At 36.6% G+C, this 21,896-nt stretch overlaps 1 protein-coding gene across 4 annotated transcripts in view; it reads right to left on the bottom strand.

Annotated features, from left to right (window-relative positions):
- ORC5 (origin recognition complex subunit 5) overlaps positions 1 to 19,255 on the bottom strand; it is a 62,453-nt gene extending 43,198 nt beyond the window's left edge. Inside the window, exons 1-12 of one of the 4 annotated variants that reach the window (XM_056482027.1) lie at positions 19,177 to 19,255; positions 17,159 to 17,309; positions 16,373 to 16,556; positions 14,794 to 14,886; positions 12,726 to 12,923; positions 9,383 to 9,457; positions 7,053 to 7,164; positions 6,567 to 6,697; positions 4,793 to 4,841; positions 4,145 to 4,235; positions 1,936 to 1,988; positions 24 to 136 (exon numbers count right to left, since the gene is read on the bottom strand). In XM_056482027.1, coding sequence (XP_056338002.1) covers positions 24 to 136; positions 1,936 to 1,988; positions 4,145 to 4,235; positions 4,793 to 4,841; positions 6,567 to 6,697; positions 7,053 to 7,164; positions 9,383 to 9,457; positions 12,726 to 12,923; positions 14,794 to 14,886; positions 16,373 to 16,483 — 1,026 coding nt within the window. In that variant the 5' untranslated portion in view covers positions 16,484 to 16,556; positions 17,159 to 17,309; positions 19,177 to 19,255. Of the gene's footprint in view, positions 1 to 23; positions 137 to 1,935; positions 1,989 to 4,144; positions 4,236 to 4,792; positions 4,842 to 6,566; positions 6,698 to 7,052; positions 7,165 to 9,382; positions 9,458 to 12,725; positions 12,924 to 14,793; positions 14,887 to 16,372; positions 16,557 to 17,158; positions 17,889 to 18,878 lie in introns of those variants that run through there. The other 3 variants (XM_056482028.1, XM_056482026.1, XM_056482025.1) reach the window with 3 other exon arrangements.
- Positions 19,256 to 21,896: the final 2,641 nt, after the last annotated feature.

Here is a 21,896-nt window from a genome sequence, read left to right as displayed (position 1 = left end):
GACTAAGAAATTAATCTTGTTACCTTAAGAAAGAATCTCTTATCTGTCCTAACAGGATTGTAGGAGGCAAGGTAAGCAGCTATTAGAAGAAATTTGGAGTAATAAGGAAGTTCCACATGGGTATGTGCAGAAAGTCCTATAAAATAAACAAACAATTTATAAGTTAACCAAATCCCAGCCTGAATATTCACCGACTTCAAATTAGACTTCCCTGTGTTCATTTTCTTTTCCTTCTCTCCTGCTCTAGTGCCATAACTAAATGAGTAAGACTTTCTCTGCCTCATTATCACAGATACAAACTCAGGGAAGGGAACAAGGAGCACTACACAAAGCCAACATTCTGCAACCTTTTCAGACTCTCAGCAGCTGTATTTGAAGCATCAGAGATTCATAAATCTTCCTGGAAAAAATATAAATAATTCCAGGCTACTTTCATTTAAGGGAATTTTCCTGACCAACAAGACAGATGAAAGGATATATTTAAATACGATGGCAAATTTTTTTCAAGATTCAACCTTCAGACTCCTCCAGACCACCAAGGAGCCTGTCCAGGAAAAAAGCTGGCATAGTAAAGAAAGCAGCAGTGCTGCACTTCCAATAAACAGTTGATCTGTGATCAATGATTTTTAGCCACTGTTCCATTTCCTACAGAAAACGTTTTAAAAATTTTAAACTTCATCCAGTTGACTTTGCCTCTTTTTAAATGCATATACTTCATTAAGATTAAACACACATATTAAAATCCACAAGAATTACAGTCTAGTGAATATTTGCTTTCCCCTTTTGGAGGGGAACTCAAAGTACTTTTAATTTGTATTTTTTACCTTTACATTCCCCTGCTCTTGTTTTACATGTTTATGCATGAGAATAGGATCATCAAACCACCCTTCATCAGCTGGCTAATTACAGAAACCATTAAAAGGTCTCTCTCATGCCCTCTCTGCTTACAGTTTTTTACTTCAACAGTTTCTTCTTCTGTGAAGCACCTGTACCCATATGCTTTAATCCACAAGTATCAGCAAATAAAGATCAAAGAATTAAACATGTTTTAAAGTTATGATTCAGGGTCCACAGTATAGGGAAAAGAATCCTATATAACTGCTAGTAATGATTTCCTCTCACGTAAGCATAAAAGAACAGCAGTTTTAGTTTCATTTACAATTAAGAGATTCTTTTGTACTGCATGCTATTTATAAAATGCAACACCAAATAAACACTTGCAGAGACAATTTAGTTTAATACAAAAACATCTGTTTTCTCTCCATTCTTCTGGTCAGCCAATATTGCATCACACACTGAACTATTAGATGATTTACACCTTTATTAAAACTAGAATTTTATTTATTAGAACTTTTTTTAAGTATGCTGCTATCAAATGCTGTTTTAACATGATATTTTTTCCTACTACATATACCTATGAAATTTAAATTTTTAAATTTAAATTTTAAAATTAAATTAAATTTTAAATTTAAATTTTTAAATTAAGTTTCCCTTCATGGGGTTGTCAGATGCAAGTATTTCATTATTATCTAGGAGACAGTTTAATAAGAACACTTTGAATCAAATTCCTTTGGTCAAAAATGTTGAAAATTCACTAATTACAAACCAAACATAGTCTGGTTTATAACAGTCTGATGAAACAGTCTGATGATTGGATTTTATCTCAAGGAATTATTTGTCATGATAAATAATATAAATACTGATGTATAAGAAATACTGATGTAATGAAGACTGCTTTTACCTGTAAAGGATATTAGGAAAGGTTACTCTCAGTATATATATCTGATAGGGGAAGAATATTCCTTTGTAGAACATCTTCTCAAAAAAAACCACAACTACCTGAATTGTAACTCATTACCTGAATACTAGCAAGTGGCCTTGTCTGAAAAGCACATTTCACATTACAAGTCCCTACACAGTTACTGTGTTTGATACCTTTCAATTGCCCAGGCTCTCCACCATCATGCTGCAAACGCTCCCACTGTGAGCTGAAAGACAAATAATGCAAATACATAAAGAAGTAGAATTTGATAGTCTAATTGTAGAGAAAGCTATCTGCTTGGTATATTCTAATTTTGTGACATTGGCTAAGATACAGTTAGTGAGAGAATAATTAAAAATACAAGGTCCTAGTATCTCACACATACACTTTAATAATCTACAGACTATATATTTGATTTAAAAAAGCAAGAAATAATGCTAGATTAAGGCATAAAAGATCTAATTGCAAAAAACCTATTTCTTCCCATCCAGCCACCATGAGTAAGCAAATATCCACAAGTTTCAAGAATAATGCAGAATTGCATAAAAAAAGTAAAAATACTGATAGTTTTGATTATTTTCCACCTGCTTAGTAACTGTTTATGTTTCTGAGAAAAATACTATAATTATAATTTATAATGCAACTTTGAAGTCAATGGAAGTTATCAAGATGGATTATTCTGTCAGTGAAAAATGCCCCTAAGTTTGGTGTTTTCCTAAACAATACTAAAAAAATTCACTTTAAAACTTTCCTTAATGAATGACATTGCTAGCAATTTCATATTTTGGATCATTTTGTATGATCCAAAACCATAATGGGATTACAAAAAGATAAGTTTGTTGAAGGAATTTTTTTGGGTTTTTTTTGAAGCTCCTCATGAACAGCATTTATCAGCCATAAGCCATAAAACTTATAAAAACAGAGCAATGGGAGCTCAGGTAATACTTAAATTACAATGAATGACAAAACAACTTATCAATGAGTTAAGGTTTTATCTAATGTCTATTTTACAGGCAGAAAAAAAAGGTTCGTTTTCCTTTCTGTTCAGGCAGCACAAAAGCTGATAGCAAAGTTTTATCACTATAAATTACATGGTCAAGAAAAAAAACAGAGTATTCATAGTTCTATGGCCAGAAAAACTGATATAGTGATTTTAATTCCTCAAGCATTTTCTGGTTCACAGAAATAAATCCTAGAACTGTTAGACAGAAAGCTGGAATTTCTAACAAAAATCAAGTCAAACTCAAATTTATAATCAAAGAAAACTGTAAAGGGAAATTGCTTTTTTGGAAAAAATCCACAAGCTATTTTGTACCATAATCTTTTATTACAACCTAATTAGAGTAGGCAATTACACAATATAAAAAGTCAGGAAGATCCCAGGTAGACTGTGTAATGAAGATCAATATTGAATATAAAATAAATACTTGAGCCAAACAGAAAAATGCTGCATTGTACAGTGAAGTCTAGCTTGTGCAAAGCAAAATCAATTCTCTTCCTGAAGGAATGATCATATGTCTAGAACATTAGCAAAGACTTCTACTACACATTTAGGTTGTGACCAGAATATTCTATAGCCTCAATGACATTCAAAGGAAAGAAATCAGTATGTTTTTACCAAGATAAAGAAACCAAGCAATACTGAATGATCTCTCTTTACATAGTGTACCATCAGAATCACTCATCTTAAAGGCAGAGAGAGCATTAAACCTAAGCCAGTTATTACCACTGTGAATAAACACCACCATTCTTTTTTTCTAGCAGTCTGGCACCTTACAAAATAAAGAAGGAATCTAAAAGAGCACTAAGAAAAATAGTCATTAATAGGACAACAGATTTTAATGCTGTTAAAAATGGCAATTTCGTGTAAGAAAAAATTTGCTCTTGGAAAAGAGAATAAGGGATCAGAAAGCAGAAAACAAACCTAGCTCTATCAAATAAGCTAAGAGACACAGATACTCAAAATCTGTGATGTCTCAAGAATTTTGAGGCTTGCACACATCCTTGGTACAGTGACTATCTGGCAAGCTAACAAACACAGTAGTGTGTTTTAAGCTGTGTCTGTATATTCTGGTGATGGATTCCGATACTTGGGAGCTTCATACATTACAGAAAATGGATCTAGCATCAGTGGAAAGGAGAACAAAACCTGCTGCCACTGCTTTACTTACTGAATCTATTATATGCTACAAATACCATTTTGTTTAAATCTCCTCCTGAGATATGCTATTTCTAACAGTGTATGGCAAGAAAGAAACGCACATTAAAGAAAAAAGATTACATCTGGCAAAAAAGAAACACTAGCTGTGAAACACAGTGAGAGGAAGGTTGTTAAAAACAGAAACCTCAACAAAACAAACAAGCCTATGCCCTCCAAATTACCTGGATATTTCCCGGAGATAAACAGTTTGCATTGCCTTCTTCAAATGAGGTTCAATATTTTTCCAGAGTTTGCGGGTGTCGCGTTCATTTGCTGCAGCAAACCAGAACCAACTCTGTTAAACATTTAACTCATACAACACCAAAACTCATCCCTGACACCTGAACAGTCGCATGACACAGTCTAACACCCTGACTCTGACATGCTGCTTTAGGATGATGAACCATCACCATCCATCCAGCAAACACATGCTGCCACACAAGGCTGTTTCTCCATGACTGTTCTGAGATAATTTGCACCAGTTTAACAGAAGCTCTCCTCCTGGTTTCTTTCTTCTCTTAGTTTTGACAAAGAAGTAACTTACCCCATTACTTTATCAAAGTCCTGATGGTTGAGTGAAGAAAAAGATTTATAGAAGGCAGAAAAATTTCAGGGTATTTCCATCTTTGTTTCCTAAACCACCACCACTATGTGCTGCTTCTGCTGCATGTGCTAATGACTGGGTGCAACTGGAGTAAGCAATGCTGTTGTGACCTGAGACACCACTCTTCCACCACAGCACAAGGATCAGAGCAAAGTCTTCAACAAAACGCAATAAATAGCACCTGCTCTCCCTCATACACCCTCTCAAATTAAAGACACAGCCTTACCTTCCCCTCTGACCACTGGTTCACAGTATTTAGCAAAATTGAGCGCTGCCTACAGAAAGCAAACATTAGAATGTGTTAAAGTACTATCTATCTGAATCAGCTGCTAGAGTGTAACTAGCAGGGAAATTCATTCCTTTGCAAAGCCAACAAACCCTTTTTCAGTCAATAATTATGCCATTTGCTTACAAACATTACACTGTCAAACATGGCAACATGTCTGTACCATAAAATACAAACAGAAGTAATCTAACACAAGTTACATGGCTTTGAGCTCAGCAAGATATCTTTATTTTACTCGAGGGTTGCACTTTTTTTAACTAACATAATTTATCATTATAAATGCAATAAAAATGTTTTCATGAACTTTTCTTACTCCCTTAATTTTCAGGTAAAACTTTACATTCCGGGAGAAGTTCAGCACACTTAAACACAAACAGAAATTACTCATTTATTAAAAAATTATTTATTTTTAAAATATGCTATCTTATTCCATATGCAAGCAAACTCCTTTTGCCTGAAGTAAGATAAGGAGATTTTTGACATTACTATAATCTAAACTTTCTTCTAAAATGTTTAAATCAGTATCACACAGAATTTTGTAAAATCCAATCCTCAGATTTAATTCTCTTTTTGTCCTACTGCACTTTAATAAATCTCTGTGCTAATATACAAAACTCAGAGTGCAATTTCCAAATATAAATCTAATGAAATTCCAGAATGTACTATTAATAATCACACATAACAGCATACACATTTAGAGTCTGTATTAGACACTAAGGAGTTCAGAAGCCTGCATTCAGTTGTATGTGTCTGTCACTATCTTCTATGGAACAGAGCTGTCAACCACATCAAGAATTTAACATCTGATCACATAAGTATTTTTGTACTGTTGCACAAACAAATAGTGGATCCAAAGCTAATGAAATTCTCATAAGCAGAGCCACTCAAGTACATGTCTGCAACAACTGTGACCCTGGTTTCTATTTCTGTCTCCAGCAATCTCATTTACATATGAAACCTGTATGGTTAACAGATAAGTTCAGCTGAAATTTAGCAGCATGTTCCTGAGGGAAACACAGGCAGAACACTCAGATCCTCTCTCGAGCACAGATTTGTCCACTGATCATATCAAACTTGTAAAATTTCCTTACACACAGTATGGTTAATTAAATAATAATTAGATTAAGCTTAATATTAAGCTTAATAATAATTACATTAGTTTGTAATGGTTATTAAGCTTATGCAAATGTTACCACCAAGTAACTCAATTTTCTTCTGTTGTTCACTACTACATTACATGGTTAAAACTCCTTTTTCCAAACACTTTCAATTTATTACCAGAAAACTACACAACATTGGAAGCCCTTTACAGTCACAAAAATTTTGTTATGAATTTTTAGGGCAACTACATTTTAAGCTAACACATTCTTGGGAGGGCAAATTTACACTACATATAAAGAAAACTTTACTACGAAGGTGGTGAGACACTGCAACAGGCTGCCAGAGAAGCTGTGGATGCCCCATCCCTGGAAGTGTTGAAGGTCAGGCTGGATGAGGCATTGAGCAACATAATGGAGGGTGCCCCTACCCATGGCAGGGGAGCTGGAACTAGACCTTTAAGGTCCCTTCCAACCCAAACCATTCTATAATCTGATTTTTCTCTTTTCTATATTCAGCAATAAATCTAGACTTTCACAGCAGCAATAAATCTAGACTTTCACTTCGAAAAAGACATCCCAAAACAAAACAGCAACTCTAAAGAAGCTCATCTCACCAGATGCCGAAGTTCTTTCAGGTCCCTACAGACCATGTAGAAGACACCAAGCAAAATATTGATATATGCAGCATAGAAATCTGCAGAATATTCTGGGGGATGATTCTGAGACAGGATCTTCTGCAGATGTCCTGTTTAAACAAAAATAAATTTTGCTGTTTTCAAGGCAACTTAATAAATCGACCACATTTGTGGAAAAACAAACAATAACCTCACTAAAAACACCCCAACAAAATCCACCAAAACCTACACTGTTTTGAAGAACCAGAAAATAAAATGGAATCAACACATTACTTTGAGATGTTCTGCCAAGTGAAAAAAGACAAGAGCTTTATATGTTGTGTGATTATAGACTTCTACATTCCAGTAGCTATTACATATTCTGGTTTCTGTAAAAGAAAAACTGATAAACCTGGAAAAAACTTTTGAATGTCATCTGACAAAATGGTATACAATCTCTGAAAAGCAGATTAAAAATTAGCTTACCTATGCTGTAATCTGGAAAATACATGGTGAATGGCTCAAAGCACCCAACGTTTGGACGGAACAGCTCCCACACTATTTCACTGAGCAGAACAACTGTCACATTTCTGTCAGTCTACACAGGGAAGAGAAAAAACCCAATGAGAGAGTGACAGGCAGAGAAATAAAAGTGCATGTTAGAGCATCAACAAGAAAAATTATTATAGTGACTTTTTCTTTTCACAAAAATCATTAAATTTACAGTTTATTACTATGCTAGTAATTTGCATTAAAGCTTCAGCTGGTCTAATCAAGCAGCTCATACATTTGCAAATCTTCATAATTATATGATATTTCTCTCCAACCCTTGCCATTTCACTGACATGGAAGTTTTGTGGGGTGATAGACAATACCAAATAGATTCCACCCCAAAATTAAGAGAACATTTTACTTTAGTAATTAAACACATACTTTCAGAACAAACAGAAAATGTAAAAAGGCAAAAATAAATCTCAGTGCCTCTGGAACCAAGCTATCTTGTACTTTATTTTAAAGGGAATATGGTCCTTAAAAACAAACACACACACATCCCAAACCAAGAATGTAATATTACCTGTTTTACTAGTTAACAACAATGGGGCTGTTCATAGTAATACATTTTTGTAACCAAGTTTTTTTGACAAAATACCTGCTTCAGATTGGATCTTTTGATCGATAGGTAATAAAATGCTTCATATTAAAAACAATATGGTTTTATTTTGGTCACCCTTCAAAATATTAGCTACTTAATATGAAGCTAAAACTATCAGTGAAGATGTTCTCCCTCTTAGCAAGGTTTTTGCAACCATACTAAAAATTCTGCCTAACAAAAGATGCTTTTAAATACAGTTCTTCAAGAAAGACATTTGGAAATTATTATCCATATTATTATCCATAAAACAGACAAAAGGAACCTGATTGAATTGACAGTGCTGTGAATGACTTAAAAGATGTTGAAATTTCCCTTCCCTGAAATGTAGTGAAAATCTTTTTTTCCCTTCCAACAGGAAAGTATCTTTTTGCATTTCTTTCAGTTGGTTTCCTCTCCCAGAATTCCTAGTGTTTCAGCTGAGGGAAGTACTAAGATATGTTTAGTTCACTTCCTGATTGATCATCCAGTATGAAGAACTTCAGTACTTGTGACCACAATCCTCAGAGAAATCAAGCACCCATGACCTATACCTCAGGAGCCACCCCCCAGGCCCACGATACCCTTCACTACTACTGGTGGCACTTCTGGGCTCCTCTCACTCCAGGAAAGGAAGAGATGCAAGAGATTTGCTCCTACAACACTGCTCTGCAACACTAGCTGAACAATTGTTTTAGAAAGCCTCAGGCCAGAATCCAGAATTTAAGCAACTGGAATACCAGCATTCAAGACAAACAGACTTGTCTGGAGGTCAGTTTTGAATCTGGGAGTGTTCCTCTGGCATATGTAAGTCTTAGTCTATGGGGTTTTGATCTCTGAGCAACAATTATAAACCAAGTTTGCCTCCCTTCTCTGCAGAACAGGCTGTTTCTGCTTCAGGAGCAGCCTAGTCCAGAACATGGATAGAACAGACAAAAAGAGACAGAAAATGCACCAGCTGCCAGGATTAAGAACACAGCTGTGAATCAGTCTTTATTCAGTAGAGAAATCAATGTGACCAGAAGATTAAGAACATCACACAAAAGCTTTGAGATAACAACTATAATTTCAGCTATTTACATGTTCAAACATTTCAAAGTACCAGCAACTTCTGGTTTTGTCTTCAGTTTCTTTTCAGGGAATGTACCATTTTTGCTTATTTTAAGGCAAAAGCTTTGATGCTTCAGAAGTGAGAAAGGAAAGCACACTGTGGTTTACTCCAATCAGAAACCTACTGCAGCACAGTTCCAGGAGAGGTGTGAGAAAACTCTCTAGCAAGCCAAAGCACATTCACAGCTGCTCAGCTGTGCAGCTCCAGCCAAATTAAACAGCTGTTAGTCTCCTGAAAATCTTATTCTTAAAAAGATAAATAATCTAGAAAAGACAGCTATATAGCTGACACAAGCCTCCAAAGAATCTACAACGCATCAGATAATGTAAATAAGATACCATTAATCACAAATAAAATTTAAAAAAAAAAAGAGTCTAATAAAAATCTCCCCATGTTTAAATTCTAGTTTGGTTTCTAGTTTTGACAACTGTTCTGGGGGAGTGAGGCTTAATTTTGCAACTTTTCTCATCTAAAGAATCACTTATCTTGGTCTGTGAGCCTGGATGTACAGGTACCACATGTTCACATACTTTCAACAGGCAGGACACAGACAATAACTTCTTTCTAGACACTTACCAACTCTTGAAGCCGAAGAAATGCTGGCAGGATGTTTGCTTCCATTTCCCTCAGCTGTTCTGCTCTATCCAGAACCTGTTAACAAAACAATGGTATTATATAGACAGTCAACTCCCACTCTCACTTGGACTTAAAATCAATTCTTAGCTGCTGGAAACTGAATTGGAGAGATTATTGCTTCAAATGTGTTTCCATGAAGCCCAAGCAGCTCTGCATCTAAAACAGCATACAATCCCTAGACAAGCAACACTCTCATGCCTTATGGCAGCAAGAATTACTATTCAGGTCCAGTCAGGAATATCACAACAAAGTCATTATATCCTTAACAACCACTGAACTCCATTTTTTCCCCAAAATTCTTCTTATGTTTCAGATTTACACCTAGCACAGTAGCACTGTAACTCAGTAACCACTGCTTACTCTAGGAGAGTTATCTTTTCCTACTATGAAATTATGTTTCAGAAACAAAAAAGAGCTGCTATTTTAAAAAAATTAGCTATCATCTAGAATTCACTGAACTGAATTTTGAGAGAGACTTTTCTTGCCATAGTTTGCAGCCTAGGAATTTACAGGATTTACTGTATGCAAACCTCACACAGAAGTAACAGATAGGTAGCATATGTACAGCTTAAACAAGAAACATCTTAAGATAATAACATTTTAGAATCTGAAGAATTAAAACAGAAGCATGAAGACATGCATGGCTATCCTTTGGTAAAAGATGTGTATTCCCAGCACACCTAAAATCTTGACAAGAATGAAATTAGAAATAGAAACACATTTCTTTTGTGGTTTATTTACTACTTGCTAACCTAAATTCTGAAGTTCATTACTTCTTTAGAATTATTGCTGTTGAGATAAAAACTATAGGTCCCTAGAAAACGATATTTTTTATCCTATTATATAGCTTTTCTCCACCAAAATCTTAGGACATTTATCATTTCTGTTGCCAACAACAAGGAAAAATAATTTTATGTGGACAACAAAACATTTTCTGAATTTATCATTTCAGAATCCCACCACACAAACCTGAAAGAACTCTCTCTGTATCAACATCTCATACTTCTTGGGAATTTAAACTACAACATATGGATATATTATATTGATATCTGCATTTGGTTCATGTAAAGTGACTTCAGGAATGAAGACTGCTTTACACTACAGACCAAAGAGTGGCTATGTATTTTTACTAATAAAATACTGCTTATTGAACCCAGTGACATGCAGCTCCCAAACACAAAGCTTTAAGGTCTTGACCTAAGAAGATCACATTTTTTAGTTAAGTGGGAAACAACAGTTCCTACTTGTTGCAGAAAAAATACACTGTGACCCTGGCTTGTGGAAAATGTCAAGTGGTTCACAGAAACGGCCTTCCCCCAGGTCTGTAATATTGTAAATGTATGAATTACTACAAGTTATGTCTACTCCATTTTTTCAGGTAGTTACAATGAATAAATTCATTTTTCATAAATAATCACAAGCATTCAGCACCCATGCTTGTGTTAAGAGAAACATTCAGAATTCTTTGCTTGAAAGTAAACATTTATCTTAATTCACTCTGAGTTAATTGAGCTGAAATATTATATTATTTACTACTGAAATGAAATAGAATAAGTTAGCATTGCCAGTTTATGCTGGTCTTCCATCAGTCTCAATTTAAACCACTCTACAATAAATCCAGACGACATAGGTTAATAAACATGAATTAATTTCTCCCATTCCTGTCTGTTTCCATGCAGAATGTAACTGAAATACTAATTTAATATTTAATTCTTCTGAGGCAACAACTACTTTCATTATCCAACTGAACCTTTGCAGTCATTTAATGCTTTATTTTCTACAACATTTGTTCAAGAACTTCCTAGTTTTCTGAGTGATGCCAGTTTTCGTAGAATACATGAAAAATTCTTTACTGATGTAGAACAGTTTTTAATCCAAATACGAATCTGAGAGATAAATTTTGTGCTTATGGAATTGCTGAAAAATGTAAATATCACTTTTGTGACAGTAAGCTAAAACTTCTCTATTTGTAACTTTTTCTCTGTTTTTTAAGTGTTGATACATTATTTTCTTCATTCCACTTCTAAGAAGTATGTCAAATTTACTAACCCTGTAATCTACAAGATAGTACTGTTTCCACTACACATGATATGAAGTTATTTAACCCAGTGGCAAAGTATTTTTAAATGGGAATAAAGCATATTTAACTATAGCCTGTGAAACAAAATGAAGAATGTTCAGTATAATTATGAACTTCTGTTTGACTTTAAAAAAAAGCCCCAAGCAGTATGGGCACATTGAGAGCTTAATGACCCCGGGTAGTCACTCTGCATTTTTCTCACAGCTATCAATCTTAACCACATTCTTGTTTTCTTAAATAATCAATTTCAACTCTTCTTAAAAAAAACCTTAATTCCTCCTGCTGGCTTAAAATTTTGGTCTGTATATTCTGCAGGTCCACAATATATTTATATATTTACACATCACTAGTATGACAGCTTTTATATTGTCCTTTCATCAGACCTCTTGTATGACTGAAATTTGTTTCCATGTTCATCTCTCAGCACAATAAATGCTGTTATAGTCTAAAAATTTTGACTCCCTTATGTAGTTAAGATTATCACAGTAAAAAAAACCCAAGGATCTAAACCAAATCCTAGTGTTCTAGTATTACACTAATTCAATCATCCCTACAACTTAAATTCTGATTATCTTTCATGCAATCTGCTGTTTAGTCCACTTGAGCATTTCATCAATGTTTTTTCATTGCAGTCTTTTTTTTAATCTTAATTTTAAAACTACAGCTCCTGTACCTGAGAGTCACAAGTGTAGCTGAAGATGTAAGACCTCAAAAGCACTTTTTCAGAGGAAGTTATGCATTTTAGTTCCTTAATATTATTGTTAAGTTCTATTCTAGCCAACTAAACCTTGTCATTTGCATCCTCCATCTTCCCTTCTGCCCTATTCCCCACCTCTGCTTTTTTCACAAGGAAACAGATAAGCATGACTTACTAATAATAAAACAAATACAGGCACTCTATATTTAAACACTTTGTAACACTATTACATCCTCAATTTAAATGTGTGGTATAATTTATGTTCATTATTAGTTATGCTATACAGTTTTTGTGTAGAAAAAATTCTAAAACCAGGAAAAATAGAGAACCTCACCTAAAGTCTGTAAGCCAACAGAAAGAATCTGTCAACAGATTCTGAATGAGGTCTATGGAGAAATTTTGTGCAAACTGCTCTATAAAGCACACATTTCACATACAAATTATCAATAGGCATTACTCACATACTCTTAGGGGAATGGGACTGGACATTAAATGAAATTACTCACAATGTATATTGTTTGATCCTGAAGCTCCTGACTGACCACAGCTTGTTTAAACAGACGAACAAAGTCATTCAAAGTATCACAATGCACAGGAGAAGTCTGCTCTGTGCCAGAAGAACAGCTTTGCAACTGGATGAGAATTTCTTCTAGAAGAAGTCGTGACGTAAAGTATTCCACACAGTTCACAAACACATGAGGAAGCTGAAGAGAACAAGAAAAATTATACATCTGCATTTGGCTTTTTCAGTGTAAATAGTCCAGAAAGAGTTTTCCATATGAGAGAACCTCCCAACAGAATATCGAGCAAGAACCAAAACACTTGTTAAAAAAAAGGATCAATTAGGTACCTAGTCAAAATATTATGTATCACAAACTGAAGAGAGAGCTAATGAACTTTAAATGGACGCATACCTCCTAATAATGTTTAAAAACTGAAGCACGATATATCCATTAACTATGCTGAAAATTTGCGAGCAACACACAAAAAGAAAACCAAACAGCATTAGGTTGAAGAACATTACACAACTGTAGGACATTACAGTATCATAAAATGGTTTATTGTGAATTACAGTACCTAGAAAACATAGACATCTCAATCTTACATTACAAAAAAAGTAATTTCCCCAGCACACTCCCCAGAATTGCTGTGAATGTTTCTGGCATTCAATTGGCACACAGATGATGAAGTGTAAGCTTCTGTATCAGACTCATGTCATCAGCATGATTGCGCAGAACATTTTCAGAAAACCAGATCTTTCCAGAGCAAAGAGTGAGTGAAAAAAAACAGAATATGAGATACATTATAAGTATCAACTTAGTAAGAGTGAAAATCTATGGTCATTTTTCTTTAAATAGAAAGCACTATAACCTATAAAATAGTACCAGTAGTCAAATCTACCTAAGGCAAAAAAGGTAATTTTCTAGCAACCCTATTTTTAAGACACAGCTTATCTGCACAACTCCATAATCTCTGGTAAGGCAGATGCTCTTTTTCACACTGAACACTAAAACCTCTGGAAAACATTAGTCACTGGAATGCAGGAATGTGGTTGTCTATTAAAAAAAAAAAATATCCAAATACTACATTCCAGTCTCTCTGCTTAAAATACAGTATGATTCAGCAGATGTGGGGAAGTGTGGGTACATGCTAGCAACCCACTCACACAGCAAGTTATAAAAAGCTTTTCTATGGTTTTGAACACCATTAAAAGGAAAGGGCTACATCACCAAAATCAGCTATTCAAAGCACTGCAGCTCCATAGCAGAAGGAGAGCTGGGTACCCCAGGTGTGATTCACACCACCACAGGACAGGTGGCACCCATCCACGGCACAAGGAAGATCTGCAGCTTAGAGCTGCTAAAACCAGCTGCCCCCATCTTCAGATATGGTGAGAGAGGTAGGCACAGTGCTGTCAGCAAGGCATGAAATGCTACTGCATGGAATAGGATTGTAAACCCCTGCCTTCTACTCTTCCCCCTCTGCAGAATTTTTAATGAAGAGGGTTTCTGCATAAAACCTGCAGATCCTGCAGTCCTGTGGATAAAGTGATAAGCTGACTCTGGACAAGCCGAAAGTATCAGGGCTATAGAAACAAACAAGTGGAAATTTATGGTTTAGGCATGAAATGAGCACCTGTCATTGGATTTAAATCCCTGAACTTCATGACTGACAGATATATTAACAGATCTAGATGAAAATTTCTGTAATGACACCCTTCAGCTTAGGACTTTAAAACATGTTTTGGAAAAAATTAAAACAAGGAGTCAATGGAGCTACTTCAGGCTAACTGTGGAGACAAGGTGAACAATATCTGCCTTCTTTTTTATCTTTTTAAAACTTTCTTTAAAAAGTTATTATGATTTATATTATATCTCAGTATGCACAATCTCATTTTATCCTGAGTGCCCTAGTGAGCAGAGTGATGCATTTATGACACAGTAAGTGGATGAGAAGAATCAAGAAGGTAGAAATGGTTGAGGAAACAACCAACCCATTTTGAGAAAGTAGAGGCTACTTTGAGGAACCACAGATATAAATTGTAAATTCAATATCCTTTGTGACCGTTCTTACCTGTAAGGTAGTTAGAAGAGTTTGCATCACATAAGTCTTTCCACTAGATGTATGTCCATAGATAAAGATGGATGGAAAACTAAAGTGCTGACGCTAAGAAAAAAAAAAAAAAGTCGTTGCTTCTTCTTTTCATTCAACATATAAAAAGATTTAACAATTAACTTTCCCCCTGAAAGAAAAGTTATCTCCTAAACTGAGGCATTAAAAGTAAAATACACCAATTATTATGGAATCAACAAGACCAAGTTTTATGTTACATCTTTGCTGAAATGCTGGGAGGGCAAGTTGCAAGAATCAAGTATCACATAACTGCCAGTGAAACTGCTATTACAAACAACAAAAACACACACATACAGGAAAGCAGTGGGCTCTTCATTCAAATTAGCTAACTAGCTGAAACAAAATCTTGGCAAGCACAAACTGCAAGCCATACATTCCCCTAGCTTCTGCAAACACTACAAATTGCCCTTCTTTTTATTAGCACCAAACAGAAAAGAATTAAATGGTGTGAAGGAGGAGATGGTAAAGCTTGCTCTTCTTTCACAAGCTAATATTCGATATATCTATTTATTTAATGGTCCTGATGCTGTTTATTTCATGTAATTTGCTTAAGATGAGAAGAAAAAAACTGATTTTTTTTTTCAATTCTGAACAGGTTTTCACACAGGTGAAAATGAAAACACAGCTTTGTGTTTCCATTTCTAAGAATTTTTTATATTGACTTAAAAATTAATACAAAAATAAAATTGATAACTTTTTACAAAAAACAATAGTCAATTTACCCAAGATGAAACATTTGTGCAAGACATGCAGGTTTGAGTATCTGTACATTGATCAAGAATTGAAGTATCTAATTTAAGAAGAGCTGTTGCCACTACGTTTGTAACATATACATAAAACCTGAATACTGTAATTTGTTATTATTAGTAATATCCATAATTAAAGACAGAAAACAGATACTAACTTCCAGTTTGTTACTGAATGTAAGCATACATTCTGCAAGCAAACTGCTTTTAAGTTTGCAGACAGAAATCCCCATTACTTTTTATCACAGCTTTGTCAAGCAGTAACAGAATCAATTAACAAGCCAGAGCTTTCTCACTCTTATGACCAGCCACAAAATTACTAAGATTCAGAACAATTTAATGTACTTAGAATTCAGGCACTCAGATATTAGATTAACAGGTCAAAAGCAAACAGAATTTCCACACTGACACTGAAAAAAAAATTACCCCAGAACTTTAGGTCCGGGAGGAAGAGACTTAACTCCCTGGTACTAACTGGTAGAGACAGATTAGAGTTGTGGCAAAATCAGGCTTCAGAGACAAAGACACAAATAGCTCTAAGTTTGTTTAGGTCCTACAGCTGCAAGACATCTTTCAACCTTCCAACACACTAGAACCTACTGCCAAAAATTAATGTTAAAGATAAAAGACTAACAGAAAATAAAACTTCATCAAAGAGGCAACCAAAGCACGTTCATAGTGACATCACAAAAACACCCTGAAATTTCTATTCCTCCCCCTGCGACAGCAGAACGCCTTTGTTCTATTCAAACAAAGAATACAAAGAGCAGTACCTCGCCAAAGATTGACAGCAACGTGGACACCTGGGACTCTCGACAAGGCACCAAACTCTCCAAGCGAAGCAGGTCAGCTGCTGGGTATGCTGGATGTTCAAGACTAGGCATTTTGATATTCCTGTGGTTAGTCACCTAAACATGTGTGTCCCCTTTGAGGTGCAGAGACAAGAAATAAAGCAATCTGGAAAACAAAAAGTTTTCATTATCATTTGCTGCCATACACATAAAAGAAAAAGGAAGGGCATTGACATAAAATCTAAACAGACATTCTAGCTCAAGATAAAGATATAACTATGAGAGACTTAAAAGACTTCAGAAAAATTGGACTTAACTATATAAGGTTTTACACAGATATTTCTACACCAGACAAAATCCAGAAAAGCAAATCAAAATGGAAAGGTGTACAGGATATGAGCAAATCAATACAAAAAAGAATTATCCTAGTTCAGTTAACTGAGGAATTACACATTTAATTTTGGTTTTATATACATTTGAAAGAGCAAGAGAATAAAAATGAGTAAAGTAGATTAGTCACAGATGATCACCTCCCTGAACAGTCAATAAACAAGGATTTACAAACAAAAGGAATGAGGTAGGACATAAGGAAAGATAAGGATGGCCAAGTAATAGATCTCTGGCTGCTAACAGGAATGCTAACGTCATCTTGAAAGAAGCCAAGGCATACGAGGAAAATCCAGTTGATGGTAAAGTCTGGAAATACTTCTTAAAAATAGCAGGAGTCCAAACTAGTTACATAAAACTATAATATTAATGCTAATCTACCTTTTAGACAAGGACGAGACAAGGAAAAACAAAGGTCTGGATTGCTGGAACACTGGAAAGGCTGGATTTTACTGACAATATAGTAAAACACCTCAGTCAAAAATATTCTTTGTCTGCACTTCTAGAACTGCTGGAAAGATGGTATTTTTACCTGTTGTGACAGAGACAACACACAGAGAGACAACTGAAATAACCTCAACAGCTGGATTCTGACTTTGTCAAACAGAACAGGACAATCAAAAAGAAAGTCTGGAAATTACATTAAGGCAATAAAGATACCTCATCAACTGACAGGATTATCTGTATGTTATCAAGACAAAGATAACCAACAAAGCACTCTCAACTATTTTGCATGTAAGTATTTACAGACAAATATATTATGCTGGTTATAAGCACAACAGCAGAGGGAAAAAGGTTATCAGAAGGAAATCAGAAATAGTAAGGTAAAGGGAAAACAAACTTCTGAAGGAAAAATGCAGTAGTGGATTGCAGTAACAAGAGAGCTACTGGGGTATTTTTTATTTTTATACTTTGCCTTCAGTGTTTTCTGAGGTAAAATCTGGCATTGCAGAATTATTATATGTAGAAAAATAAGTGGAATCAATGAGAAAAAAACTACATCCCTGACGATATAAGCAATTCAGTACTTGTATTACAGCTAGTTGAAAGTAATCACATCACACACAACAGTGACTACAGTTAGATATGAAGAAAATTAGTCTGAAGTAATTTGAAAAATAAATTTATTTATAAGTCAATCACATCTTAAGTAAGGGAAAGCAAAGTAATGCTGTTATCAGGGGCCAAAAAAATCCCAAAATCATATCCATCAAGCAAATTATTTCCTATAGAGAGAATCATACAAATAGCCTAAGCCCATTTTACCAGCTTTGAATGGGTCTGTGCATCTCTCCACTGTATGTATTCAGATATCTATTCAAAATGGAATGAAGACACAAAACCCAAATAACTTGATTAAGGTTGCTCTCTAAAAAATTAGCTAGTTATACCAAGGATGAAAAGAAAAAAATTATGACAGAAGCCTCTAAAACCAAGGACAAACAAGTAAGGAAAAGTTTTAGAAAAGGCTGACAAAATTCTTTAAATTTAGGAGGAAAAAAAGACAGTCAGCCCTTTTACTCCACTAGCTACATGAGAACAGGGCTTGACTGCATCCTAAATGCATCCAAAGCCACAAAGTACTTCAGCTTTTCAAGGCCACTCCCAGGTAAACTTCCCTCCGGGGCAGGACAAATCGCCTGCTGATCGCACCGCTCCTGCCAGCCCTGTCAGCTTCTCACACACCCCTGCAAATGCAACTTTCACCAAACATCTCAGCCCCTGGATGAAAACCTACATCTCTACTGGCTCTACGCAGGTGTCTTAATCTCCAACCACGAGCTCACAGGAGAAAGGGTGCTTAGAGCAACGTGTTCACAAAACAATTCATTTAGATTAAATGCCAATGATAACACAAAGGTAAGTATCAGCCAAAGCCTGAATTCAGGATGTTCCAGCCGGGAAAGGCTGCACGTGTGACTCCAGCCAGACCAGCAAAATGCAAAGAGCACTTTTCAGCTGAGACCAAGTAAGTCTGTTAGGAGCACAAGCTAAACTTCATGGCGGGACTTCATGATTTACCAGGACTTCTCCCAACTCACTGGTCTTAAATTACCTACACTGGCACCCTTCCCACATTCTAGCATAGAAGATGACATACAAAAATGACTGAGTTTAAGAGATCAGCACGGCTCTGAGTCCCCTCAGGCCCGACAAGCGCCCTGGCCGGCACGGGCGGGCCTTGGCTGAGGGGGAATGACGACCCCCGGCCTCCATCGAGCTCCTCCAGGGCTCCTCCCGCCACGCGTGTGTGAGGCTGAGGCTGCTCCCGGCCCAGCCCGCGGCGGGTTTCGCTCCCGCGCCGATTCCCACCGGGAAAGCGGAGCAGAAGCAGGTGTGCCCCGTCTGCTCCTCACTGCCTTCCTTCCTTCCTTCCCGCCCGCCGCGCCACCTCTCACCGCCGCCTCTCGCCGCCTCCTCACTCGCCCATTCCCGCCGCCGCCGCCACCGCCGCGCGCCACCGCCGCCCCGCCTCCCGGCCCGCGCGCATGCGCCGCGGCCACGCCCACGCCTGGCGCGGGGCGGCCGTGAGGGGAATCCGCGGGTATCCCGCAGGATATCGTTGTTATTCCATAGGAGATCCGCCAGGGAACTGTGCTGCTTACCCAGCGGGTATCCCACAGGATATCCTGTGTTATCCCGTGGGATACCCGCCGGGGCACTGTGCCGCTTACCCAGCGGGTATCCCACAGGATATCCTGTGTTATCCCATAGGACATCCGCCGGGGCACTGTGCCGCTTACCCAGCGGGTATCCCACAGGATATTCCATAGGACAGCCACCGGGGCTCTGTGCCGCTTACTCAATGAGTATCCCACAGGATATCCTGTGTTTTCCCAAGGGAGAGCCGCCGGGGCACTGTGCTGCTGCGGGAGCCCCAGGGCTGAGGCATTTGTCCCACAGGGACAGGCGTGAGGCTGTTGCAAAATGCGAAACATGTAGGCTTTTCTTAAGAAGGGATGTTCTTTGATCTTTGTATATTTCGAAATCCAATCAACCAGAAAGAAGAATTAATCCGTGAAACAGAGGAAGGCTAGCTAGCTCTAAGTGGTGCCGAGGTGGTAGAAAGAGTTACTTGGTAGAATCGCCGTGTTAAGGCCCGAGGGCGTTTAAATGATCTCAGACCTGGGGGAGGTTGACAAGGCTTGGGAACAAGGATGCACCACTGGCAGTGGACACAAAGGATGCAGAACTTACGGACCTCAAGGACAGATGGCAGAACACCCGAGATAAGCAAAAAACTTAAAAAGCCAACTGTGCTAGATCAGCTCTGACTGGGTAAGAGGTAATTCCGGCTGGGGCAGATGGGGACCATGGAGCCAAGAAACCCTCAGACCCAAAAGAGGATAAAGTTTGATCATGCAGACTAATTAGCATGAGAAGCGAGAGAGTCATTAGCTGATGAATACTAACTAATAAGAGAACTCTGTAATTTACAGGAAATGAACACTAACTCCTCTGTTTGCAAAGATGTATAAATAGTAAAAAGTTTTGATAGTCGAGGTGTTTGATTTCTGGAACATGACCAAGTGCCCAGGCTTGTGCAACTCAGAAAAAAATAATCAGTGTCTCTCTTGAGTGTATCATTATTGGCTTGTTGCACACCAGGTAACAAATCTGATTTTTGTGGACAAATGGAGCCTGACTTAACGCATAAAGTGTACATAACTTACATGTATATGAATACACAAAACTGCTTAAAGTCAGATCTGTGGAACCTCTGCTCCAGTCAAGCTTTGAAAATTCATAACCATGAGTTCAAATTACAGCTGAAGTTATATTATGCATAAACAGTGCACGCTGTATTAGAGGGATAATGTGACAACTGCATGCTGGGTTATGAAAGCTAAAGTGATAAACTCCTGTACTCGGAGCTGGGTGAAATGTTAAATAAGTAAATAAACTTGTGTGAATCAAGCATGGCTTATTTTTAGCAGTCATTTTTTTTTGTAACAAATGCATGTACATGCATTGTAGCATGGCCTGAACAATATTTCAGATCTTTAGATATATATTGTAAATTATGGACCAAAACCAACCTGAATAAAATTACATAAAGAGAAGAAACAATATTTTATGGTTATCTACACAAATTTGTGTACAGCCTCGTTGTTTTTTTGGTTTTTTTTTAATCACCTGCTATTTATCACAGTTTTGACAAAGCATAATAGTATGGTGAAATTATTGTTACTGCTACTGAATTTGCATATATGTGGACAAAAGTTGTAGTATTACTAGTTCAAGTCCACTTCTTTACTTGGAAAAAATTCCTTGTTTGGAACAATAGGTATTTATTAAAGTGTCATATCAAGGCATATGCTTTCCAACAGAGTGAAATATTTTTTTTCTAGCTTTTGAAACCATGGAATCTGTTGGGTCAGATTGTTCTGCATACAGATAGATCATGTTTCAGAAAAAAAAATACCAAATATAATAACTGAAAGAAGTCTCAATAAGTCCACATTTGTGTAGTGTATGTGGGAGATGAAATGAAATACTTTGGGAGCAGTTTTTAGTAATGTTTAGAACTTGTATCTTTTATGGATGACTACTGAGCAAATCTGAAATTTGTATTGGAGTTGAGCAAGAATCCTAAAAGAATCGGTCAGTTTTTAGAAATGTAGTTTTCAATTCAGTGGTTATGTTGGAGAATCAATGGTTCAGGCTGTGGTGCCTCCCAAGGTCATTCCAACACAACATAAATCTGTATTACCTCACAGAGGAGAGTCTCACTCATTTTCTGGTCCTAGGAATTGTGTGATTTATAAAGAGAGCTTGTTGTGGGAACCAGTCTGGCTGGAATCAAACCAAAGGATACTTCAGTGATTGCAGCCTTGCTTCCAAAAGCCTGTTTGTTAGCTGGGTGGGACCCCCACTCCTGTCTCATTTAGCTTCTAGTCTGTGGTTCAAACAAAATACCCAGTAATAATTCTGTTTAATTATCCAAAGTGCCACCATATATAAAAAATAAATTCTGTATAGCTTTAATAATTTAAAATCATTACAATAGTGTTATTGATTGAAATAATGGGACTATAATGCTGTGGTTTTGCAGGACTTACCTCAAGTAACTACCACAGAATCCTGGGCTTCTAAATTAGAAACTATCACAGAATAC

This window comes from Oenanthe melanoleuca, chromosome 1A, assembly GCF_029582105.1.
Source record: "Oenanthe melanoleuca isolate GR-GAL-2019-014 chromosome 1A, OMel1.0, whole genome shotgun sequence".
NCBI classification, from domain to species: domain Eukaryota; kingdom Metazoa; phylum Chordata; class Aves; order Passeriformes; family Muscicapidae; genus Oenanthe; species Oenanthe melanoleuca.
Note: the sequence above shows the minus strand (reverse complement) of the source record. Positions and strands in the feature narration are given on the sequence as shown.